Source organism: Corythoichthys intestinalis, chromosome 2, assembly GCF_030265065.1.
Source record: "Corythoichthys intestinalis isolate RoL2023-P3 chromosome 2, ASM3026506v1, whole genome shotgun sequence".
NCBI lineage: Eukaryota > Metazoa > Chordata > Actinopteri > Syngnathiformes > Syngnathidae > Corythoichthys > Corythoichthys intestinalis.
The window spans coordinates 69,235,166-69,262,198 of NC_080396.1; the positions used below are offsets into that span (position 1 = coordinate 69,235,166).

A 27,033-nucleotide genomic window follows, 5' to 3' on the forward strand; every position below is an offset into this window, starting at 1 on the left:
CATTGTTTGAGTTTTAAAGAATTTATTTGCAAATCATGGTGGAAAATAAGTATTTGGTCAATACCAAAAGTAATCTCAATACTTTGTTATGTACCCTTTGTTGGCAATAACGGAGGCCAAAACTTTTCTGTAACTCTTCACAAGCTTTTCACACACTGTTGCTGGTATTTTGGCCCATTCCTCCATGCAGATCTCCTCTAGAGCAGTGATGTTTTGAGGCTGTTGTTGGGCAACACGGACTTTCAACTCCCTCCACAGATTTTCTATAGGGTTGAGATCTGGAGACTGGCTAGACCACTTCAGGACCTTGAAATGGTTTTTACGAAGCTACTCCTTTGTTGCCGTGGCTGTGTGTTTGGGATCATTGTCATGTTGAAAGACCCAGCCACATCTCATCTTCAATGCCCTTGCTGATGGAAGGAGATTTTCACTCAAAATCTCTCGATACATGGCTCTATTCAGTCTTTCCTACACAGATCAGTCGTCCTCATCCCTTTGCAGAAAAACACCCCCAAAGCATGATGTTTCCACCCCCATGTCACAGTGGGTATGGTGTTCTTCGGATGCAATTTAGTATTCTTTCTCCTCCAAACACGAGAACCTGTGTTTCTACCAAAAAGTTCTATTTTGGTTACATCTGACCATAACACATTCTCCCAGTTCTCTTCTGGATCATCCAAATGCTCTCTAGCGAACTGCAGACTGGCCTGGACATGTACTTTCTTCAGCAGGGGGACACGTCTGGCAGTACAGGATTTGAGTCCCTGGCGGCGCATTGTGTTCCTGATAGTAGCCTTTGTTACTGTGGTCCCAGCTCTGTGTAGGTCATTCACTAGGTCCCCCCGTGTGGTTATGGGATTTGTGCTCACAGTTCTTGTTATCATTTTGATGCCACGGCGTGAGATCTTGCATGGAGCCCCAGATCCAGGGAGATTATCAGTGGTCTTGTATGTCTTCCATTTTCTAATAATTGCTCCCACAGTTGATTTCTTTACACCAAGCGTTTTACCTATTGCAGATTCAGTCTTCCCAGCCTGGTGCAGGTCTACAATTTTGTCTCTGGTATCCTTCGACAGCTCTTGGGTCTTGGCCATAGTCTAGTCTGGAGTGTGACTGACTGAGCGTTGTGGACAGGTGTCTTTTATACTGATGATGAGTTAAAACAGGTGCCATTAATACAGGTAACGAGTGGAGCCTCGTTAGACCTCGTTGGAAGAAGTCTTGCTTGAAATCTTGCTTGTTTGTAGGTGACAAAATACGTATTTTCCACTAATTTGGGAATAAATTCTTTAAAAATCAAACAATGTGATTTACAGTTTTTTTCCACATTCTGTCTCTCATGGTTGAGGTTTACCCATGTTGACAATTACAGGCCTCTCGAATCTTTTCAAGTAGAAGAACTTGCATAATTGGTGGTTGACTAAATACTTATTTGCCCCACTGTACATGTACTGGAAGTACACGTACTTGTCGTATGTGTACTTGTGTGTAGTCAAGTACTACAGGCATGCGTACTTGTAGTACAAGTACACATACTTGTGATTTAAGGCCACGGGAAAAACATGCACTTGTGGTTTAAGTACGCACAAAAACACCTACTTGTAGTACAAGTAACCATTGTTGAGTACAATTAAGTACATGTTCTTGTAGTATACAGTCAGTAAGCGTACTAACGCACAATGTACTGTATATGCATCCTGATTTTCTGTAACTCTGTCTTGTTTTCGTCAACAACGACAATAACGAAAATATTTTGTGACGATGATGTCACGATGACGAGCTAAAAACGTGGCTTGGGAGACGAGAAAATAACGAGACAAATGCCAGTTTTCTTCTAATGAGACGACAACGAAACAAAAATGCGACATAGTTTCTGTCATGTACACAATGCGTGACATTTTCATATATTGTAAGTGGAGTACGTCAGCTTGCATCTTCGCAGTGTTTTGGTCTTATCACTGATGTGAGATGTGCTGCACATCTCCCTCATCTTACCGGAGTATACTGTGGGTTGCATCTAGAGGTAAGCTGGGCTACATCTTACTTGTTTGGAAACACGGCAAGTTTATTTTTGGGGGGCAAGAGAAAATACAGTATGCAATGCTGCTTTAGCCTTTAAAGGTCTCTACTGGGTGATCATCAGACACTAAATGTAACTCCTAGCATTAGCGTAGCATTTGCATTAGTATTAGCTTCAGAATGGCGAGCGTCCTCTTAAAACACTGGCCAGTCACTTGGCTTTTCTGGTCAGCAAGTCTAGAGGGGAGCCAGTTGGCGAAATGGCATTTAGCTAATAGCCCACTTCAGCTTATTTACTAGTATTTGGGAAATGAGCAAAGACTGGGAAATACTGATTGCTTGCAACTTCTGGCTAGATTCTAAGAATAGCACAAAAAAAAAAAAAAAATCCCAGACCTCAAGGTGTTAACCGCTTGGACATTTTTCTTACATGTAATTTGAGGCTTCCCGGTGGGTTTAACTGAAAACGATGTATTGCTTTTCCTGCAGAATGTGTTTCATCCTCACCAAGTTGGCGTTGTCCGTGCTTGTCTGTCTATGTTCATTCAAAATTGTTGGAAACCTTTATTTATTTTTGGACAAAAACTTTTGAATTTTACAGACCAAAACATTTTGGGTAACTGTCAACTAAAACTACATGTAATTTGGATGAGATTTTGTTGACTAAAAGCAGACAAAGACGAACACATTTTGAAATGACTAAAATATGACTAAGACAAATAAGGATTTTCGTCCAAAGACTAAGACAAGAAAAATTTAAAAGGCTGCCGAAAACAACACTGCTGCAACCTAAGTTTACGAAACCTAAAGAGCTCTGGCAACCTGGACCAAGACAAAGAACTTATCTCGTGAATGGCTGATTGGGGGAGAGCAGGAAATCTGTTGAAAACACCAAATCAAAACAGTAACAACTAAAACTGGCCGAGTATCAACTTTTAAAAATGGGAAAATCTCGCTTTAACCATTGAGAAAAACCATGTTAAAAGTATTTCCAAAAACCATGTTCCTTCAATATATTTTGAATTATTACAGCCATTAAATGAATAACTGAAATGCAAATCTTACATATTGCTCCTTTAAAATTGTTTTCACATTATTTGGTATCATTTAGGAATCAATTTACACTATTCTGTAATCTGATATTTTAAGTGTAATCCAATTATTTTATAGATTTTTTTTTTTGTGCTTAGGGATTTGAAGTAGTTCGTAATCAAGTGTAAAAAGTTTGTTATATGATATAGAAGATGTAATTTTTGGGAAAAACAAACAAAATTGTTATTTACATTCATTATTTCAGGTCAGGCCCAGATGCCATTAAATTAGGCTGTATGTGGCCCCTGAACTACAGTGACTCTGACACCCCTGCAAAAGTGGTTATTGTTAAAAAATGGTATTCAACTGAGAAAAGCTGATCCCTTCTAATATAATGGCCAACACAAACTAGTAAAATGTAAATCCAGAGCCAACCTGTTCGTTGAGTTTAGGGTGGGAGGGTCCTTGGTGGATGAGCAACCTGACAATGTGCTCGTCACCCTTCCATGCTGCCAGGTGCAAAGGGTAGCAGCCCTTGTTGTCTGCTATGTTGGTCAAGGCCTCGTTTCGTAGGAGCAATTCCACCACTTCACTGTCGTTAAAGAAGGGGTCGGACAGGTCAGATTTTATTGGGCAGTAATAAATACAAACAACATTTGCAAACAGAAAATCAATCGCTTTTATTTTTCCATTGGGATAGTTTGCCATCAGGGGAGGCTTAGTGTAATGTGAAACAAAATATCGTAGATGTGGCATTAAGCAATACCTGTGTCCATTTAAGGCGGCGTGATGTAGCGGGCTGTATCCAGTGCTGTCCACACAATTCACATTAGGACCTCTCCAGATGCTGATCAAAAGAGAGAGCGAAAATAAGTGAATAATTGAATAACTGTTTTCTTTTTTTTGGTTTCTCAAGCCACAAAGAAGACATCAAAGCTTAATCCAACGCAGCCTCCCAGTCTACCAAGGTCTTAAAAAGAAAACTACAGAGCACAGGCAGCCTTCAACTGTTGCTTAACCCATCTCATCACAGCTAGTTTTAACTTTTTTTATTCCCTATCTATGTCCGTTAGCACATGTATATACCCTACCCACCGACGTCACAAAACCATGTGCTCGCTGTGTGGTTCCGCCCACTTGTCCGTCATTTTGTCTCTGTATTAGCATTGTTTTCAATTGATCGAGGAATTTAAAATGCATTTCATGGAAGACCCGGTGCTTTCTGATGCCGTAAACTCACTGGATGTGTTGCATAAAAGGCGTTATGTGGAAAAGCTTCGTTCTATACAGTCGCCAGATCCATATTTGATGCCCAAATCAATGTTTTTCGACCCACTGTCTTCGCCCTGTCTGCCTGACATCTGCTACGCTGATATTTACAATTATCTTGTCCACACAAAATCAGCCTATTCTCACGAAAATTTGAAAAACTTCAAGAGCTTGGAGGCTTATAAATACTTCGTTGCTGGTTGGGTGAAACAGGTCCTCGTCCACGAAAATTCGGCAGGAATCTATCTTGTGCTTGGAAAGGTGAGTTACGAAATTTTCAATTCAAAATCTTTTGTTATTGCTAACATCCACTGTCAAGTCTAATGTATTTCATGTCGTTTGTCAATGGAGTTAAGGCTTTTAATGTTTATATGGTTGAGCGATAGCACTCTCACTACATACATACGTGTATGTTGTCGGCGATTAGCCTAGCAATGATCTTAATTGTGGTTATTTGTCAGCCCCCTACGAGGCCAGTTTCTTTCACTTGGTACCAGCTAAATATTATTCAAAAAATAACGATGGTGGAAGAAAGGGAAGTCACAAACATCTTGTATTTGAAACTATGTCGTACTACGTCGTATGTTGTCGGCGATTAGCCTCGCAATGATCTTAATTGTGGTTATTTGTCAGCCCAAAACCTTCTAAGTATATCTTAAATGCATCTTACCGGATATAAAATGACTACTACATAGTCTGTGGTGATTTTTTGGTGCCCAGTTTTCACGTCGAATTGCAGCCGTCCATTTCACTCTCCTCTTTGGATCCCTCGGAATACGGTAAAACTTCAAGTCTCTCCTTCCATCTTCTCTGTTAGTGCAACCAACAGCCACACACGCCTTCACCATTTTGATTATTAATGTTAAGGAGCAGAAAAACACGCCGTAAATAGGAGAAATGTACGTAGCCGTAACAGGTTAACACTATGTTTTGACGGACAAGTGGGCGGTACCATTCAGGAGAGCGGAGTTGTGACATCACGTGGGTAGGGTCTATAGAGAACTAGATGCGAAATGACAGACTCGTTAGTAAACAGCCCCCATCTTAAAGCAGTAAACTTCTCAGGAAGGCTCTGTTGTAGCGAACCTAACTAACTTTTTATCTAAAATATTCCTAAATCAGCTAAGTTTTGACTTATATCCATCTTTATATGATGAAACAGTTTTAAAACTTTCACATGTCGAAAGTAGACAGAAGGGAATAATGGGATAACGAGCAATTTTAACAACTCTAATGGTTGATTCACAACATTAATTACTTTCAAACAGAGAAAAGGTTACAATCTAGTTATGTCTGCAATACCCCTGTGTCTAGTTAAGTTTAGGGTAAAGAATTGGGCTAGGGTCTATTGTCCCAAAAACCCTTTGAACTTCAGATAGTACAGTAAACAAATTCTTGGCGCCACCGTAACAACAGCAGGCGTGGTTTGGAGGGGCGTAGTTTGGATGAGGCGTGGTTTGTAGTGTCGCTACGGCTGCAGTCAGACCCTTCCCACTCGAAGGCAGGCTGCTAAAGGAAGCTTTAGGCTTGCCTGTTTTTAAATATTGTAAGATTTTTTTTAATCTTACATGAGAGAATATGCAATGTTGCTTTAGCCTTATGAGGGGTTTACTGAGTGATCTTCTCACTCTAAATGTAACTTGTAGCGTTAGCGTAGCATTCGCGTTAGTATTAACTTTAGCGTGGCGAACATCCTCTTAAACTCTCACTTGTTTACATATCGTCGTGACGTCCTAGTGTTTACCGTAGTTATTTGAAAATAATGTACTGTTCTTGAGTGTGTATAATCATAAAAAGAAGTGCTGTGTTCGTTGGTTTGGTAGCACTAGAGTGAATTCATCCTTTTAGACTCAGGTCATCACTGTAAATTTCAAGCTTTTGGAAACATTTCTTTTTAATTTGCCTTTATAATCAACTTCTTTAATAAAAATTTTTTAACTTTTTCGGCCTTTAATATTGGCTTACAAAATCGGCTTTGGATATCGGAAATCGGCTGAAAATATTTTCACAAATCAGTATTGGCATCAGCATTTGAAAATCTCATATCGATCCACCTCTAATTAGTACTTTACTCAGCTGTCAACTAACGCCAGTTTAGAAAGATATAAATAGCCAAAGGATGTCTGGTGTGACGAAAGGCTAGAGTAAGGATGTAAAGCACTCTGAAAGACCTTAGCACACCTAAATAAATCATATGATTCGGAAATCCCATTGCCAGTGAACCAAATATCTAAGATTCATCCTTTTATACAAAGGCAAAACAATGTGAAATGTCTTTTGTTTACTTAGCTTTTAATACATTATGAAAAATCACTAAAACATTGATTTAACAGTAGGAACCACTCATAAATTATGACTCCGATATGAGGCGTTTGTGACAACAGTTATGCCAACTACAAAGCTTCAAAAATAACACTGACAGGGATGAATGGTTTTATGGAAAAAAATAATTGTGATTTTTCTCCCCCTGTCAGATATTGCGATTTAATTCCATGATTTTCTACAGATCGAACTAAGGCAAAAAATTCACTATGCACAGGGAAAATTTGAAAAAAATAACTGAGATAGACATATTACTTTTTAATTTCAATTAAGTTCCAACCATCATTCTAGTGTTTCCTGACCCTACATTTCACATTAGCTTAGCATTTAGCAATAGCTTCTCCATCTTCTCCTGGTGCTTTGAGTGTATGATGCGCTGTCTTTTCTGTCACAAACAAAAACAATGTTAATAAAGTTATACTTTATTGTAAATTGATCTATTTTTTTCTTTAATGTTAACAAGGAAACAATGTTGAGTTGTGCTTATAATAATTTTTTAGACAAATGTTACAGCATATGGCTGTAATTAGGAGTGTGCCAGTATGAGATTCTGAAGGTATAATAACCTTAAGCCAAAATATCACATTTCACGGTATTGCAATTACAGCTCTAAAATGTGTTAGTTTGAGATATCTGGGTTAAAAAAAATTCCATTTCATATCAAGTTTACATTATACACACATTCTTTCTCAACACACACAGTTGCCAGAGAGAAAAAAAACACCATGTTTTACCGCCGGAGTTAACTATCGTAGCTGGTGGGACACGTTCATGACAGTGTTTACCAACCTTTAATTTTGTATAAATGTGAAATCATATCGGCGGTATTGCTTCCTCGGCAGCCACACTCTGCAAACATGTTTTACATGTCGGTTGGCCCTCTTCCTCTAAGTCGCGGCCGTCTGTAACTTTTCTGTAGCCAAAGTAATCCCATCCCAGCGATTTCGTTTTATTCGTTGGGGGAAAAAGTTCAGGAGTTTCAAAACCTCCAGCCATTGTGGAGCACAGCTGACTCGCTGACACTGAGCAACAAGCGGTGGGGGAAGGTTGAGCCTTGCAGTTGCAAGCAAGGGATTTCTCCCTGCATTTATTTATAGCGAATGCTATAGGGACGGTATGACGGAAAATTTTTGCTGTTTTGAAACCATGACGTTTTCATACCACGGTTTACCTTCAAACCGGTAATTGGCACATGTCTAGCCGTAATGATCCTACAGTATTTACAGTGGTGGCAGAAATTTGGGGGGATGCGAATTATTTATTTCTTCCTTAGGGGGGCGTAACAGAAAATAATTGAGAAGCACTGCACTAGATAAAGCTGTGTTAAAGGAAATGTCATGCCATGATTAACTAATATCGATCCATATACAAGGCCCCTCGGGTTAGAAGGCGCACTATAAGCTTTTGAGAAAATTGAAGGCTTTCAGATGTGCCTTATAGTGCTGAAAATCTAATCCAGAAATACAATGGCATTGCCAAAAGATACAAAAATATATGGCGGAAAACACAGATAAGACTGAAAAAGCAGTTTCTGCTCTTGCACTCCTCTTTAAAAGAAACTGCTGTAGTTTAAGCCAAAACAACCGTTGTGTTTGATAGAACAATATGTCTATATGCTGTCATAGCAGATTCATGGCGCATTAAGCCCCTGAACTATTTTTAATTTGTCCGTTTTACCCTGAAAACTCCCGTTTACAGACATCGCGCAACTGCTTTTGTTTCAACCCAGCCATAAAATATAGGTAATTAATGATATTTATTATTCAAAATGTATGTCGTTTTTGGCATAGAATCATTAATTGAGGTCTCATATTTCGTTTAAAAAAAAAAAACAACTTTAAAAAAATATTCATTCACATATTTTAAACTTTTAAACAAATTATGTCACAATAAAAAAATGGCGTCTTCTAGGTCAGTTGATCCGCATTGACTTAAATTCTGATTTCAATCAAAGAACAATAAGTAATCCTGTCCTAATTTACACAGCACATCGGCGTAGATAAGGATCAGATTTATCTTTATTGGCCAAGTATTTTAGAAACACATTAAAGTTATGATAGTTAGAGCTACTTTAGTATTAAAACAAGCAGGCCACTATAATGATGATAATTCATACAGTACAGTGCTGTGCAGGAACATAACTTTGCTTGACACACTTAGCCCCTTTTCTGTTATCTGCATTGATAGCTGTCTCTAACACCCCACCCAGAAATACTGTATATCTGTCTCCCATAATAGTTCTTAGCAGTGTGTAATTATACAGTCAGCACAGTCTCACTGAATGGATCTGTGGCCTGCAGAACAATTAACGTGACACCGCGCATTCACGGAGTTGGCAACAATCCCCAAGTCACAGTTCATTCCCTCCAGCATATCTTTTGAGTTTTATTTACCACATTAGGCAGTCATGAGGATCCACTAAAAAAGCAGTCTGCATGGAGGAATTACTCAAGTGCAAGGAAAAGCTGGTCATTGATAAGCGCCTGTTAAGTAAGAAAGGAAGCTATGACCCAGCCAGATATTACAAGCAACATTCTTCCTTCTCTTTCCTCTAATGATCAACAGTGACATTTGTAGTCTTCTTGTACGCCTGTGCCACGTTTGGGTAGCCACTGAACACATCACAAGCAATAGTGGAGACAGAAAGCGACTTTTAGTTTCTGTCCTAGATAAAAGAATTATGTAACAGCTTATGGCAGTGAAAAAAAACAAAAACAAATTAACATAAACATGAACAGAGCAGCAACTAGGACAGGAGAAGTTAACGAAATTAGGCAGAGTGCAGAAAACATTACCAGAGAAGTACAAGGAGTCCTGCCTAGGCATTACGCTGACATTTAGTAGCCACGAACTTGGACTTGATTGCACTGATTGTCGCACTAGTTCCTTTCCAGACATTGTAGTGTAGTTGTGCGGCCTTAATGCAATATTTAGAGGGTGGATTCAATCTGATGCTTATTATTGTCATTGTTATTATTTATTTCATTTGGGGAAAATTAACATTTGCAGGTACAAAATCAACAACAAAATTGTTCAGGAATCTGATGTGATTACCTTTGACTTAAATTTACTCCAAAGAGGCCTTTCCTTTTTTTTTCTTTTATTGCAATTTTGAATTCTAACTAATTTTGTTGAGTCAAGGGACAAAACATTTCTTTCATTGCAATGGTAGCATATACAGTGGGAAGAACAAGTATTTGATAGACTGCCGATTTTGCTGGTTTTCCCACTTGCAAGCCATGTAGAGGTCTGTAATTTGTATCATACGTTCTCTTCAACTGTGAGGGACGGAATAAATCCAGAAAATCACATTGTATAATTTTTAAATAATAAATTTGTATTTAACTGCATGAAATAAGTATTTGATACATTACCAACTAGTAAATATTTCAGCTCTTAGTTCTTTTTTAAGAACCCCTCCTGTTCTCCACTCATTACCGGAAGTAACTGCACCTGTTTGAACTTGTTACCTGTATAAAAGACACCTGTTCACATGCTCAAACAAACAAACTCCAACCTCTCCACAATGGCCAAGACCAAAGAGCTGTGTAAGGACATCAGGGATGAAATAATAGACCTGCACAAGGCTGGGATGGGCTACAGGAAAATAAGCAAGCAGCTTCGTGAGAAGGTAACAACTGTTGGAGCGATTATTAGAAAATGGTAGAAGTTCAAGTTGACGGTCAATCTGCCTCGGTCTGGGGCTCCATGCAAGATCTCACCTCGTGGGGCATCACTGATCATGAGGAAGGTGAGGGATCAGCCCAGAACTAAACGGCTGGACCTGGTCAATGACCTGAAGAGAGCTGGAACCACAGTCCCGAAGAAAACCATCGGAAACACATTACGCCGTCATGGATTAAAATCCTACAGCGCACGTAAGGTCCCGCTGCTGAAGCCAGTGCATGTCCAGACACGTCTGAAGTTTGCCACTGACCATCTGGATGATCCAGAGGAGCAATGGGAGAAGGTCATGTGGTCGGATGAGACCAAAATTGAACTTTTTGGTCTAAACTCGGCTCGTCTTGTTTGGAGGAAAAAGAAGAATGAGTGCAACCCCAAGAACACCATCCCAACCGTGAAACATGGAGGAGGAAACATCATTTTTTGGGGCTGCTTCTCTGCCAAGGGTACAGGACGACTGCACCGTATTGAGGGGAGGATGGATGGGGCTATGTATCGCCAGATCTTGGCTGACAACCTCCTTCCTTCAGTGAAAGCCCTGAAGATGGGTCGTGGCTGGGTCTTCCAGCATGACAACGACCCAAAGCACACAGCCAAGGCAACTAAAGAGTGGCTCCGTAAGAAGCATCTTAAGGTCCTGGAGTGGCCTAGCCAGTCACCAGATCTGAACCCGATAGAAAATCTATGGAGGGAGCTGAGAGTCCGTGTTGCCCGGCAGCAGCCCCAAAACCTGAAGGCTCTGGAGAAGATCTGCATGGAGGAGTGGGCCAAAATCCCTGCTGCAGTGTGTGCAAACCTTGTAAAGGACTACAGGAAATGTTTGGTATCTGTAATAGCAAACAAAGGTTTCTGTACCAAATATTAAGTTCGATTTTTGTGATGTATCAAATATTATTTCATGCAATTAAATTCAAATTTATTATTTAAAAATCATACAACGTTATTTTCAGTTTTTTTTTTTTTTTTGTATTAGATTCCGTCCCTCACAGTTGAAGAGAACTTATTATACATATTACAGACTTCCACATGCTTTGCAAGTGGGAAAACCAGCAAAATCGGCAGTGTATCAAATACTTGTTCTCCCCACTGTATAGTTGCATTCCTCAGGTACAGTTTTCACGTAGTCCCCGGCTTACGAACGAATTTCGTTCCTACGCTGGGGACGTAACCCGAATTTCCACGTAAATCAGAATTAACCCTTTAAGTACCCCTAAAATCCCCTCAAATCTCAGCATATCTTTCCAAAAACATGTCTTATACGTCATTGTATCTTCCTCACCAAGATGTTGGAGCCAAGTCCTAGCTAGACAGTGAGCTAAGCTCCCAAATTATGATGTCAGACATCCGTGTGGTTTTCTGACTTTATTCAGCTGCTCATTACATTAACACTTGCAGAATGAAACTAAAATAAAAATTAAACTGAATCAGTTTCATCTTCAATAACAGCAATCCAAATTTGCGTTTATAACTAGCTGCTGATACAGCAATAACAATCCACACAAACGATTAGCATGTATCAGTTAGCGTCGGCACATCATTAAAAACAATAACATAAACTCGCCCCAAGTATTCGACCACAATTGAAAACGCAGAATAAACAGTGCAAAAGGTGTTAAATATAGGTGTTGCCTCTGTGGATAGTTCACAAGCAACAAATGTGTGCGCAGACTTTCTTTCACCTCTCTCTCTCACTGGGCTGTGCGCATGCGTTATTCCTAGTGTGCTCAAATATGTTCTTCTTCGCGTGTACATGCATGGAAGTACTACCGGCTCAATTTTTCCTGCGCCAAAATAAAAGCATGCATCACAAAACAAAAGTCAACATTTAAAAAAAAAAAAAAAAAAAAAACTAGAGACAAAAGAGCGGACGAGTGTAAAGTGGAAATCACATAAGTAAGGTACGTCGTAACCCAGGGACTACCTGTAGTACTCACTCGCGCATTGCGCACACTCAGAAAACCCTTTAAAAGCCAGCTGCTCTAGATATTAAGGCTGAAACAACTAATTGATTGAATCGATTAGTAAACTAATTTGATAGTCAATTTTAATCATTTGGGTCCTTTTTATGTGTGATATAAGGCTGTGCACGGGCATCAGTGATCAGAGCAAGAGAGAGGGAGTTCACTGCTGCTGCAACTGCAGCTGTTCGGTTGCTGAATCAATAATATTATTGTCAAGAGTTAGATTGTCTTCTGTGTTGTTAGATCCACTGTGCCTCCATCAGAGGTGAGTATATGAAGCCAATTGTATGGTTTGTATTTTGTAGATGAGACGTTACTACTTAGCATGGAGCCTAAGCTATTTAGTGATTATGCTAATTAGTGTCTCAAGTGTCCATTTGTATTGTGTTCTGGAGACGCATATCAGCATTTGAGTTATTGTTAGATAGTAAAGTTGTCTCCTTTCTTTTTATAAAGAAACCACACACATAAACCCATTCATGTAACACCTTAGAGTCTCCTTTCAACACAAAGTGAAACTGTAAATTGTCATCCAAAAGTGTGCTTTAAAATTGGATTTGGATTGTGTTCATGATCAACAGTTTAATAAAGAAAACAAATTCATTACAGTCTGCCCCCTTCTTATTTGATTTTGTTAAGTTTGTATAGTGAGTCATTGACACAATTTATAGCAGCGCTTTGCCCACAAGAAAAAAAATGTCAGTCAGCAGTACTTTTTTTAATTTGAATAAACAGGACTTTTGTCTGATTAGAAATTACTTTAATGTATTCCAAACCTTTAATTAGTTATGTACTTAAAACAGTTGGAGACTACAGTTAAGTCAGGAAGCTGTAATAAAATACTGTTCTTGAAGGAAATAGTCATCCACTTTGTCTTCATTGTTACTTACAACGTGCTTAAAACAAGTTACCGTATTTTTCGGACTATAAGTCGCAGTTTTTTTTCATAGTTTGGCTGGAGGAGCGACTTATGTGTGAAATTATTGACACATTATGATATAATTTCATATGTTATTTTGGTGTTTTGGAGTGACACTGATGGTTTGGTAAACCTGTTAGCATGTTCTGTATGCTATAGTTATCTGAATAACTCTTAATAGCTATGTTACGCGAACATACCGGCCACGTTCGCATTTCGTTGTTCATACATCATGTAACATTATCATACTGCACACTTATTCAGCATGTTGTTCTCTATTGTATTTTTATTTTAAATTGCCTTTCAAGATGACATATCTGTTCTATGTGTTGGATTTTATCAAGTAAATTTCCCCCAAAAATGTGACTTCTACTCCGATGCGACTTACAGTCCGAAAAATACGGTAATTTGTGAGGGTAGTTGAAAAAAGTGATTGTGAAAAGTTATTTTAAAAAATCATCACTAGTTGCCTATTGGAGCTACCAGATATATTCCGTTCATCACAATATTTTTGAGAGGATTTAAAAAATATATTGAAAATGGGGTCATATTTCCCCCCGAAATTGTGCATCTTTCCCTATGACACAGGCAGTGGCTATTATTGAAGTGATATGTCTGCATTTGTCCTTCATTTATCACAGTATGCACATTTACAGTGACCAGTAGTCAATCTCACAACAACTCTTCCTCTCAGCCTTTTGGCGAGGTGGCACTCGAGGCTAGTAATCAGAGTGGTGCTGGACAATCCACTGTCATCCTCTTACAACGGCTCACCAACATAGTAGAGAGACAGAGCTTAAGCCCATAGCTGGGTGGTGGGCAAAACAGAACACACAAATTGTATTGGGGAGGGAGGCGGCATTCATGGGAAGCGACTAAGGAATTCCTGTTTGAAAGGGCAATGCTAATCCTTAATTTCCCTGAGGGAATATGAAGGGAATAAAAATGGAGTTCGAATGAGATTCTGGGACGCTATAATTCTTTGCTCTACAAAGCTTGGCCTTAAATAGAGGACAGATAATATTTCCCTCCTGTTCTATCCATTAGCCTACTGATAGTCGAATAATGGCATGTTACATGTATGTGCAGTTGGATTCATCACAAATCCCTATTATCGTTCTGAAATCCTCACGTATTTGCGTTTAAATGTAAAACAAGACTGTTGTATATAATAAATTTCTATTTGAAAATCCGAACCATACCGATTCTTCCAGTCAAAATAAGATTACAATTTAAACACAGTAAAAATAAAATAACTGAATACCTAAAGCTGTGAGTTAAGCCAAATACTGAAGCGTTTGTATTTGTAGGAAATACTACACTCCAGTCCTATCAAAGGCAGTGAGTACCGTATTTTCCGCACTATAAGGCGTAAAAGGAGCACCGTCAATGAATATTTCAAAACTGCTTTCATATATCGGGCGCACCGCATTATAAGGCGCAGTAGTAGTACTCGTGGTTGGGGTTGCATTATACATCCACAGACTTTTAGGTGCGCCTTATAGTGCGGAAAATACAGTAACCTTTTGAGAAAAATGGAAAGATTTGAAATGAGTGACCAAACAATTCTCTAACTACATGAATGGGCAAACTAGTCCACAAAGGGCCGGGTTTTTATTGCAACACATCAAGAGGACAGTTTTCCACCAATCTGGTGTCTTACAAGTGCAATCAGTTGATTATAGTTAGTGCTTCTCGTTTCCCCGACCCCTCATTGGTTGAACTGCCAGTGCTGGATCAGTTGTAACAAAGACCAGGACCCACTGCGGCCCTTGAGGACCAGTGTGCGGTCCACATCTAGGGAGGTTAGCTACAGTGCCATGGGCTTTACACTTATTGATCACACTATGCATGGTAGACACAGGAACATTCAGGTCTTTGGAGATGTACTTGTAGCCTTCAGATTGCTCATGCTTCCTCACAATTTTGCTTCTCAAGCCCTCAAACAGTTCTTTGGTCTTTCCCTTCTCCATTCTCAATGTGGTACACACAAGGACACAGGACAGAGGTTGAGTCAACGTTATTCCATTTTAACTGGCTGCACGTGTGATTTAGTTAATGCCACCACCTATTATGTGCCACATGTAAGTAACTGGTGCTGTCAATTACACAAATTGCTGTTAATTGCACAATTATAAGCACTATTTTGCACTGCTGGTCTACTGTAGATGACCTGTTTTGACCATAGTATGTAGAAAGGAAAAAAAACGGCTATGACCATACTTGCGGTTTCTGTTGAATTATCAGTTCAGTACTGTTGAAATTTTATCCTAACAAGTTGAATAAATATTATCAAGCTTCAAAACGCTTCATTGAGCATGTTCGGTTGTCAATGGGACATCAATATTAAAAATTTTGACTCAAAAATTTGGGATGTTTTTGTCTTTTTGAGTCCAAAATGTTGATTATAATTGGTCAGTGAAGAAAACAACCATTTGGACATGGTTATGGTGCCCAGGCCTTAAAGGGTTAAAATAGACAAAACAAGACCTGCATCATTCCTCTGACGTAACACAAAGTAGTAGCAAAATGTGTAACATTTCTATGACTCAGTTACAATGAGTGCTTGAGAGGCCTGTGACACACATGTCCTGAAACCACTCCACAAGATGAATTTATCATCTCATGTCTGCCCATTTACAATTCAGTTCTTGGTTTTCTCGAAAGTCATATGATTTCAAAACCATGACTAAATGAAAATGTAACATGGCAAAAGGAAAATAATGGTAACCCTATTCATTCTGTCAATGCTTCCTTAGGTTCCAGTTCCATTTTAAAGCCTACTGCAGTTGGCCACTTATATTTTAAGTGCTAGATCAGGATTTAGATTTTTAAATATTTTTCTATTTTTGCAGAGTCCAGACCATGGGAGTACAGTTGGTGACATCTGCTATTAAATGCTTTTATTAATACAGAGAGAAATAGATTTATATAATAAATTTACCCTTCATTTCGCTTAGTATAAAGTCATAAAATATTTCGTACGTTGGGAAATACAGTGGTGTGAAAAAGTATCTGAACCTTTTAGTATTTCTCACATTTCTGCATAATATCATCATCAAATGTGATTTGATCTTTGTCAAAATCACACATATGAAAATACAGTGTGTGCTTTAAATAAAAGCACCCAAACATTTGTAGGTTTTCAAATTTTAATGAGGATAGCATGCAAACAATGACAGAAGGGGGAAAAAATAAAGTAAGTGAACCCTCTGCCTAGGGAGACTTACGGGCAGTTTACATTGCGACTCTGCGACACGAAGACGCAATGACTGAGGGGCAGTTTACATGGCGACTCTGCGACACGAAGACGCAATGACTGAGTCGCGGAATGGCCTCGCGTGCATATGGTGTTGGCGAAGACTGAAGGCGAAGACGAAAAATTCTGAATTCTGCCTCCAAAGTGGAAGAGTTTGATTATGCGGGTCGCAGCGCGTTCATATGAATGGAAACTGCCTTCGCTTCGATGACGTAGGCACTCGCACATGTCACATGGGCGTGCGCAGCGGTGCTATTAAACATTAAAAACAGTAAATGGCGGAACGTCGGCTTTAAATTACTGTTTTAATAATATTTTTAAATTTAAATATGTTGAATGTTTCCATTTTTTGTGCCTTTTGGAGCAAAAGGAAAATGCCATTTCTTGGAGTGGGCTGGCATGTTTTTTTCCGGGCTGAGGAGCTTGGTGGGGTCAAAGTGCATCATTCGCTGTCGCCTTGTAAATCTGCACTGCCCCCTTGGGCCTGGAATGAATACCACATCGTTTTCATGCGGAATTGTGACATTGTTCGAATGGAGACGGAACCATATAACTGCAAATTTGAAATTTTTCGTATTCTCGGAGAGTTACCATGTAAACGGCCCGAGTAGCAGAATGGCCTCGCGTTCATATGGTGTCGGCGAAGACGGAAGGCAAAGACGCAGATCTCAGAATCCTGCCTCCAAAGTGGAACGATTCGATTCAGTGGGTCGCAGCACATTCATATGAATGGAAACCCCCTTCGCTTCGATGACCTAAGTACTCACACACGTCATATTGGGCATGTGCAGCGGTGCTATTAAACATTAAAAACAACAAATGGCAGATCTTCGGTTTCTAATTTACTGTTTTTATAATATTTTTAATTTAAATATGTTGAATGTTTCCATTTTTGTGTCTTTTGGAGCAAAAGAAAAATGCCATTCGTAAGAGAGGGCGGGTATGTTGTCTTCCAGCCTGACGAGCTTGTTGGGGTCAAAGTGCATCATTGGCTGTCGCCTTGAAAATCTGCACTGCCCCCTATGGCCTGGCATGAATACTTCATCGTTATCATGCGGAATTGCGACATTGTTCAAATAGAGACAGAACCATATAAATGCACATTTGAAATGTTTCGTATTCTCGGTGCGTCACCATGTAAACGGCCCCTTAAGGAGCAATTGAAATCAATTTTTACCAAACAAATCAAAGTCAGGTGCGTTCCCAATCACTAATGAGTGGTTTAAAGCTGCCCTGCCCACTATAAAACACAAACCTGGTAAGAATTGTCTTGATGAGAAGCATTGTCTGATGTGCATCATGGCTCGGTCAAAAGAGCTGTCTGAAGAACTGCGATCAAGGATTGTTGATTTGTATAAAGCTGGGAAAGGATACAAAACCATCTCCAAAAGTTTAGATGTTCATCAATCGACAGAGAAGTTGTATACAAATGGAGAGAGTTTGGCACTGTTGCTTCTCTCCCAAGGAGTGGCCGTCCACCAAAGATGATTCCAAGAGTCCAGCGCAGAATACTCAGAGAGGTAAAAAAGAACCCTAGACTAAGGACTAAGGATAGGCTAAGGACTTACAGACACAACTGGCACAGTCCAATAACTCTGTGCACATGTCAACTATATGTAAAACTATGGCCAAGAATGGTGTTCATGGGAGGTCTCAAAGGAGGAAGCCACTGCTGTCTAAAAAAACATTTTTATTTGTTAATGTTCGCAAAAAGGCACTTGGACAGTCCACATGAGTTTTGGCAAAATATTTTGTGGACTGATGAAACCAAAGTTGAATTGTTTGGGAATAATACACAACGCATGTGTGGAGGAAAAAAATGGAACATCTCAATAACATCAACACCTCATCCCCACCGTAGAGCATGGTGAAGGGAGGATAATGATATGGGGCTGTTTTGCTAGCTCAATGTCACTAAAGATAAACAAAGAGATGAGATAAAGTGAAACAGTAGTTTTACTGTGAGTTCAATTGTGGCACGGAGTATTCAAAGGCTACATAAACATAAAAAATATGCGTCGCATTTCACTGAGCATCTGTGTGGTTACAAGGATGTGAATTAACTGTGGATGCCCTTAGACTAACCAGTTAAAAGGCCCGGAAGGATGGGTGTGAAAGCAGTTCTGGCAATGAGAGTTCACTTGTAGAAACGATGGAAAACATGAAATCATAAATCATGTTATACTGTGAATGGCATACAGTGATCCCTCGCTCCATCGCAACCTCAGTCGGTCGCGGATTTTTCTTTTTTTTTTCGATTAAAAAATGAAAACAGATGAGCTGTTCCGTCAAGTAGTCTCACTCTCCGTCCTGCTCCTTTTCTTGGTCAGTCAGTGCACTGGAGTTGCTTATTAAAGTTAATGATGATTGACAGACGTTAAGGTTTGGTCAAGGTTTGCCAGAGATGCCTGGAAGACGAAACTTCAAAGCGCCACATGCGTCAATCATGGTTTAACTTGTGAAACCGTTGCTGTGGCAACTCATTTGTTGTAACTGAGCAGCTTGAGCACATTTGAGTGGACTCACTCAATGAAGCATTTAATAAAGACAAGCACTTTTCTCCTTTATTCTTGTTTTAAAATAATTCGGTAGGACAGTATCATGTTATAACTTATTATAATTATACATTTGAAGTGCTTAAAAATACATGTATATACAGAAGCGTTTTTTTCTAATTATTTTAATGTAATTTTTAATTAAACATGTGTTGTATACAGGGGTGAAAGTGGCTAGAATTTCTTGCCGGAACTCCCTAACATAAAGTTCGGCACAGAGCCCTTTTGTGTGTGTGTGTGGGGGGGGGGGGGCGCTTAAACCTCCTAAAACCACCAAGATGCAAGAACTTTTGGCACAATTATAAATATAACACACAATAAAACACAATGGTTTATTGATTGTGTTCTTAACGTCTTCTTTTGACTACGACTTGGAATGATATTTTGGTGTTTTTTACAACAGATTATTTCGATGTACAAGTAGATTTTTTCATCTTTGGTTACAAGTGACTTTTGTCTCTGAAAACGCGACAAGGGGGAGACAAAACTCGCGAGGTTGTAAGCAAAGAAAAAACACCTGTAGAACAAAAAAAATCACTTGTAAATGGAAAAAAAACACTTGTAGAATTTTTTTTATATTGTGTTTTTTTTTCATGTTTATTCCACAACGCAAAATTTGGAAATACAAGTTTTTTTTTTTGTTATACAAGTTAAAATTAGTCAAATGTACAGGTATGTTTTTATTTTAAGACTAGGTTACGAGTATCTTTTTTGGCCCATAAAACTCGACAAGAATGTGACAAAACTTGTGCACTTGTAATTGGTCATTTTTAACCCGTAGTGATGAAAAAACACCGGTAGAACAAAAAAAATCACTTGTAATTGGAAAAAAAAAACACTTGTAGAATTTATTTTTTACATTGTGTTTTTTTCATGTTTATTTCACAATGCAAATTTTGGAAATACAAGTTGTTGTTTTTTTGTTTTACAAGTTAAAATTAGTCATTTTACAGGTATGTTTTTATTTTAAAACTAGGTTACGAGTATCTTTTTTGGCTCATAAAACTCGACAAGAATGTGACAAAACTTGTGCACTTGTAATTGGTCATTTTTAACCCGTAGTGAAGAAAAAAAACCTGTAGAACAAAAAAAATCACTTGTAATTGGAAAAAAAACACTTGTAGAATTTATTTTTTACATCGTGTTTTTTTCATGTTTATTACACAACGCAAAATTTGGAAATACAAGTGTTTTTTTAGTTAAAATTGGTCATTTTACAGGTATAATTTTCATTTTACAACCTCACTTCTTTTGGCACTATTCTATCTCCATATGACTGGAGCATCCCTTCCCTCTCCTCCTCACAAATAATACATAGAATTTTGAGGGGGGTTTTCTCGGGCTTGGGCCTACAAATAAAATATAACATTTCGGGGTTTTTTCCGGGCTCGGGCCTACAAATAAAACATAACATTCTGGGTTTTTTTCGGGCCTGCAAATCAAGTTAATTGATCGGGCTCGGGCGGGTCAGGCATTAATACCAGCGGACCCGGGTCGGGTCGGGTCGGGTCGGGTCGGGTCGGGTCGGGTCGGGCTGGATTTTTTTAGGCCCGATCTTACCTCTTGATGACCTTAAATTGGTTGCAGTTACACGTTGGGGAACGCTCCCTCCGGAACAAAACACGACAGGATTTGACCAACATTGTGACAATGCTGACCAAAAATTACGTAATGTCCAGGTTATAAAATCGCCCAGCAGCCTTCCACGCACAGAGAGTGCCAGTGGGCAACACAGGTCAAGTCTGTGAAAGCGTCCAACCGGCTTCATTCTCGGAATATTTTCATGCACGAAAGCAATGACGAGAGTAAATCCTGTGTTACCTTATACGGGAAATTCCCTGGTAATATGTGTGAAAAGGGCTACAGGCAATGCGACTTGACAGATAGAGAGAGACGCTGGGGAGAACTACGTAGAATAAATGAATGATAAAAATCAGTGAAAACGGATGACGCTAAGCAAGCTCTTTATTAGGCTTGTATTGTTAACACTTGTGTATGTAAATCTGACATTAGTAGTTTGTTCTTATTGGAGATGCATGTGTGGCAGCGTGGCAGTTTTTTTTTTTTTTTTTTTTTTTTTTAAACATTGGGTTTTGACATTTGCCGTCATATTTTCGGGATCAAAGCACCGTATGCCGGAACGGCGTTCCGCCATCGTATTTCTTGGCGGAACGCCGATCCGGTGCGTTCCGGCTCACTTTCACCCCTGGTTATATATTGTATATCTCTTTCCCATGCTAAATCTGAATAAATACATTGAACGCAAAAAAAAAAAAATTTTTTTTTTTTTGGAGGAGGGGTGCGCTTCTTCGCGGTTTTTAACTTATCTCGACAGGTTCTGGTCCCTATAAATCGCAAAAAATGAGGAATCATTGTAATCAAAAATACACTCAGTCATTTTCTCATATCACACCCGATTCTCTGATGCTTAAAATTGGTGTGACATTGTCATAAACTTCAGGCTAACTCTTTAATCTGAATTCTTTAAAATGGGGAAAAGGTGCAAAGTGAAGTTAGTGCAGAGAAAGTCATTTGCTTCCTGTGATGCAAGTGCCATAACTATGTAAGTGTCCCATTTGCAGTGTGGTAATGGACAACAGGAGGGTGGCTGTGCAACCAGCAGGTAGGAAGACGGACTGTTAAGACAGGAAGTGTGGGACATCGAGGGAGAAGCCTTTCACCAGATCAAACAGACCAAACAGATATGGACCACAAATGGGCATCTAGCTGGACTGTACAGATCCACACAGCAGCGCCCATATCTAAGCGCCTCTTGTACAAAAGCTCAAAACTATCAGGGCCTAATCTTTTCCTTTCATTTATATATTTGTTTTTTACAAGGTTTTCTGTGAGGGAGTGAACTCGGGATGGGACCTCACATTACACTTAAACTCACGATACGATGCACCTCGATACTACAGGGTCACAAAACGATATGTCGCTATAAGATATCAATCATTTAAAAAAATTCCCCCAAAAATGTATTTTTGTTTCAGTTGCACATAGGAAAACACAACAACAGTGCTGCTACAACCCTTGGTTAGGTTATCTCAGTCTTACTAAAACAAATATCCATAGAATTAAACACTGTTGAGCTTTTAGGCTTCAAGACCACTTCATAGCACCATAGAGCAAATGCCATGACGCTACGAACAAAACCAATTGGCAGCAGTCCTTCATTGCTTCAAGAAGTTTCATTTGGCCATCGCCGCTCAATGTAATCCCTCACTTCATTGGGAAAGAAAGACACCTTCTGCTGCCATCTACTGTCAACATTGTTGTTGTCCAACATGCCTTATGCCTCTTGGCATGCAATGCAGCGCTGCAGAGCTAAATAACGCAAAAAAATCATGTTAATTATTTCTTAATTCATTGTTTCAGTTGTTTCATTAATTGCTAGTTATGAAATTTGTTTTGATGTTATGTTCTGTTGTAATTCTTTCTGCAGTTACTGTTCCACTTATTTCTTTAATTGCTGGTTATGCTATTTAGTTTGGTAGGTATTTAGGTTGAAGCCCATTCATCTGCTTACACGTTACAGGAGGGTATTTTCCCTTTCTGCCTTTTGAGTGCCACAAAATGACTCATAAAATTTACCTGCGTAAAGTTGCTGGTTGAGTAATTTGATTCGACTAAACTATTTATTACCAACAGTACATAGCTTAAATCATGTGGCAGTCATTTTAGTCTTTATTTCACAATCCATTTTTTTCAAACTCGATGCATATTATGACATTTTGTATCAAGACATTTCGTTAAACTATATTTTGTCCCAGATCTAGAGAAGTGCACATTTATAAGCACCTTATATTGCTAGGCCTGTGCAAATAATAAATATTTAATCATGAACGCAATTTTGGAGTCCACAATTAAGTTAATCCTAATCGTTGGCACTTATTACCATTAAATGCCAGTGACACAAAAAAAAGCATGTTTATTTCGTATTAAACGCGGTATTTTATGCTCCTGAATGAAATGGTCGGCTTGGATACATGTGAAAGCGATCAATATATTTATTCAATTTTTTTAATCTTCCGCCATGAAAATGAGTTATTTCCGGTTCGAGTCTCTGGTTGAGGAAGAAGGTGAATGTGACGTCAGCAGTAGAGATTATCTTCTCAATACAGCCATTACTATAACATGCAGAAGGACTGCAGATTATTCCGATTTTGCGGATTAATTCCTTTATTTTTTGCGTCACGCCAGCCCAATGTGCTGCAGGCTTTTGTTGCTACACCAGGGAGAGTGGTGTGAGGATTTTTGGATTTCCAAAAGATTTTTCATCGCGAAAAATGGGCAAAACAAGTCCGACAATCTAGAGACCATTCGACGGATGACGAAGTGAATAAATTACGTGTTTTATGTTGTTTTATGTTATGTCAAATACTGGGATTATGGCAAACGTTTTAATAAGGAGGTGGCTTGCATTTTGTGGGTGACAATACTCCCTGTCCACCAGCGGTTTGTCGCACACCATGGTTGCCAGCCAATAAAGGGGTTCCCGCCTACAGAGCGCTTTCCTCAGCTTAGCCCCGAGCAGCGTCCCGCTTTCGTCTCCGGTTCTCGATTGTGTAGACTTCCACCCGCCTCTGTCCTCTTCGCGTGCCCGCGTATACAGGCTATCCTCGGCTTGGGCTCAGGCAGCCACGTGCTCTGACGTCGCCCGGTTTGTTTACCAAGAATGCGCTATTTTAGGCATTCATTCCCCTTTGCGTCCCCGGCGACGAGAACTGCCTGCCTACCGGGCCTCAGCAGAACGACAAGCCATAACTTGCTCGCCGCCGGGGGCTGGCCGATCGGTGAAGACAATCAACCCCGCCGCCGCGTGTGACAAGAGTCGGAGTAGTTTTGTGTGATTTTTCGTTTTTGACAGGCGAGAAAGAGACTTGGAAGAGCCGCTCCGTTTGATTAGCATGTCGCCTAGCTTTCACGCCTCCTGTTTTGTTTACGCTCTTTCCTCCGTCGCCGAAGCCGGGGCAGGGAAATGACAAAAGCCGGACTAACTCCCCTGGCATAAAATACCGTTCGGGAGGTTTGAAAAGTCGGCAGTTTTAACCATTACGCAGCAATTTAGCCATGTCGTCCTGAATAAATCGTTTCTAATACTTCATATTCCATTTAGCACAAGACTCTTATTTGTCATGACCATACAATTTATTTAGCAATTGGGGAAAAATACTTAGCTAAATCCTGTAATATCCTGTAAAAATATTGGAGTAGAGAAATTAAAAACAATGATGACAATTTACGGCTCTCTGTCGCATTTTCTGCGTTCTGAATCTTCCCCATTGGGCTGAATTCTACATCAGCTGAAATTGTTACTCTGCTGACGTCATCACCCAGATAGAGGCGCGAGAGCGCTATAATGGAAGGCGGGGCTAAACGGCAGATTAAAAGATTTATTTCATGCCATCTGAGCTTTGCCAAATTGTCGTATATAGTGAAATCTTCACAAAATATGATTTTAATTCACATAATAATGCTATTTAAGAATTTTTTTCTATTGTGTCACAGGAAATTTAAAATACAGACCCCACTGCGCTGCACTGCACTGCATTGCATTCAGGCACTTTCTTCAACATTAATCGACCACTAAGTCACTCGATGACTCGCTCTGCCAACTGACACCAGAACACTGTTAATATCTTTTTCTGCTTCTTTCTCACACATATGAGGAATTTATCAAGTGTTATAAGGTGTCTTGTTCTCATGATAGAAAAACTGGGACCGCAAACGTCAGATGATAAGCAGCGCGTCCCAAACACAGATGTACCAGGAATGCTAACATGCCAGTGTTAGATTTCCCCACTACCAACACTGCCCCCTAGGTTGAAGCAGATACAATTTCGCTCGGTTCAGAGGTTAGAATTGATGCAATGTGACTGGCAAGCCTGCCTCTCGCCAGCTCTACATCAACCTCAAAATGAAGAAGGCAGACAGACTGCTGTAGCACCATTTGCAACTTGGAAGTTTAAATGATTTGTTTATGGTACAGTAAAACAAAGATGCTTTCATTTTCTGCAACAAGATATGCAAAAATGAAGTGAAAATACACTCAATAATGACTAACAGCTTTCAATATCTTGATTTTTGTTCCGTAAAGTCATTGATAATGTTAATTTCTAGAGGTGAAAGTGTGCTGCACTGTATAGTGACCATGTCTCCTGCAGTCGAAAAAAAACTCGTTCTGCAGCAGCACTGGTACCTGGGATACATACAGTGGTATGAAAAAAGTATCTGAACCTTTTGGAATTTCTTACATTTCTGCATAAAATCACCATCAAATGTGATCAGATCTTTGTCAAAATCACACAGATGAAAAAACAGTATCTTCTTTAGCTAAAACCACCCAAACTTTATAGGTTTTCACATTTTAATGAGGATAGCATGCAAACAATGACAGAAGGGGGAAAAATAAGTCGACCCTCTGCCTAGGGAGACTTAAAGAGCAATTGAAACCAATTTTTCCAAACAAATTAAGTCAGGTGTTTGCCCAATCACCGATGCGTGGTTTAAAGCTGCCCTCCCCACTATAAAACACACACCTTGTAAGAATTGTGTTGATGAGAAGCATTGTCTGATGGGAATCATGGCTCGGTCAAAATAGCTGTCTGAAGAGCTGCGATCCAGGATTGTTGATTTGTATAAAGCTGGGAAAGGACACCAATGAGAGGTAAAAAAAAGAACCCTAGAGTGTCTGCTAAAGACTTACAACAATTTTTTTCCACTCGGTGGTCAGAACATCAACACATGGAATCGAGATTTAAAAATTCGGACGGTTCCGGGACCATCAGAGTGTTACAACCAGGTCCCATCGATGCTTGATGCCCAACCTTAGTGTTTACTAACCTTTAATTTTGTATATATGTGAAATCATATTGGAGGTATTGCCTCCTCAGCAGCCACCCTACGCAAACAAGTTTTACATGTCGGTTGGGCCTCCTCCTCTAAACTGCGGCCGTCTGTAACTTTCTATAGCCAAAGTATTCCCATACCAGGGATTTTGTTTTCTTCAATGGGGGGAAAAAAGTTCAGGAGTTTCACCTCCTCCAGCCATCATGTAGAAAAATCATCAAATTCCTACAGAAAAATCTACAGAAATGAAATATCACCTGTCCAAAGAGCATGAGAAAACATTTCCTACCATGAAATTAAAGTTATCATCTCTGGTCTATCGGTGCCAAATAAAAAGTGGGAGAAAAGTTGAAATCCGCCTTCTATGTGATTTTTTTTTTTTTTTTTTTTTTTTAACAGTGCTTTAAAGACGTCACATGATTGAACAGGCCGGCGTGTGTGGTCATGTTACTACGAGTGTCATACTGATTCAATAAGGTGATATATCGCCATACTTTGTAGCCCAAAAGGTTATCGATATGCTCCCACCAAGACTCGATATATTGTTTTATAAAAGTGTCTGTGTTTAAAAAAGAAAAAGAACCAACAGGTTGCTACCACATTCTTCCATTAGAATAGTGTCTACGTTAGCTCACTGGCTGCCATGGACGGCTCTAGACATCCAATTCATTCTGATTGGATTGGACATCTAGCTGCGCCAATGGCACTAAAACCAGAGTATTCACTGTCGTGTCTTTTCTGTGCATTTACAGTTTACTTCCTGTTGATTTTGTATAATTTTCTATGCATTTGACGATATTCTTGAGTCACTTCCTTTTCAGTAACCTAAAATCAACATGAACAGACCTGTAAATGCCCCAAAATGAAAAGGAAGTGATCAAAAAATCAACAGGAAATGACGTGAAATGCCCTAAAATTAACTCATTGCCTGGCATTGGCTGCCACTGACGGCCATAGACGTCCAATGAACATCATTCGCTACCACTTCAAACTGATTGGACGTCTACACTGCTGGGCAAAAGTATTGGCACCCCTGCAATTCTGTCAGATAATGCTCAATTTCTCCCAGAAAATGATTGCAATTACAAATGCTTTGGTTGTTGTTTATTTTGCTTGCAATGAAAAAGAAAACACAAAAGAGAATGAAAAAAATAAATC

The 27,033-nt window shown here is 39.4% G+C and overlaps 1 protein-coding gene across 9 annotated transcripts in view; it reads right to left on the reverse strand.

Annotated features, from left to right (window-relative positions):
* LOC130912014 (ankyrin repeat and SAM domain-containing protein 1A-like) overlaps nucleotides 1–27,033 on the reverse strand; it is a 153,170-nt gene that overhangs the window by 109,629 nt on the left and 16,508 nt on the right. For all 9 annotated transcript variants that reach the window (XR_009062517.1, XM_057829732.1, XM_057829737.1 and 6 more), the window contains exons 2-3: nucleotides 3,818–3,898; nucleotides 3,487–3,643 (exon numbers count right to left, since the gene is read on the reverse strand). Coding sequence is in view for 8 of the 9 variants with exons in the window: in XM_057829732.1 (XP_057685715.1) it covers nucleotides 3,487–3,643; nucleotides 3,818–3,898 (238 nt within the window). In the remaining variant the exon portion in view is untranslated. The remainder of the gene's footprint in view (nucleotides 1–3,486; nucleotides 3,644–3,817; nucleotides 3,899–27,033) is intronic.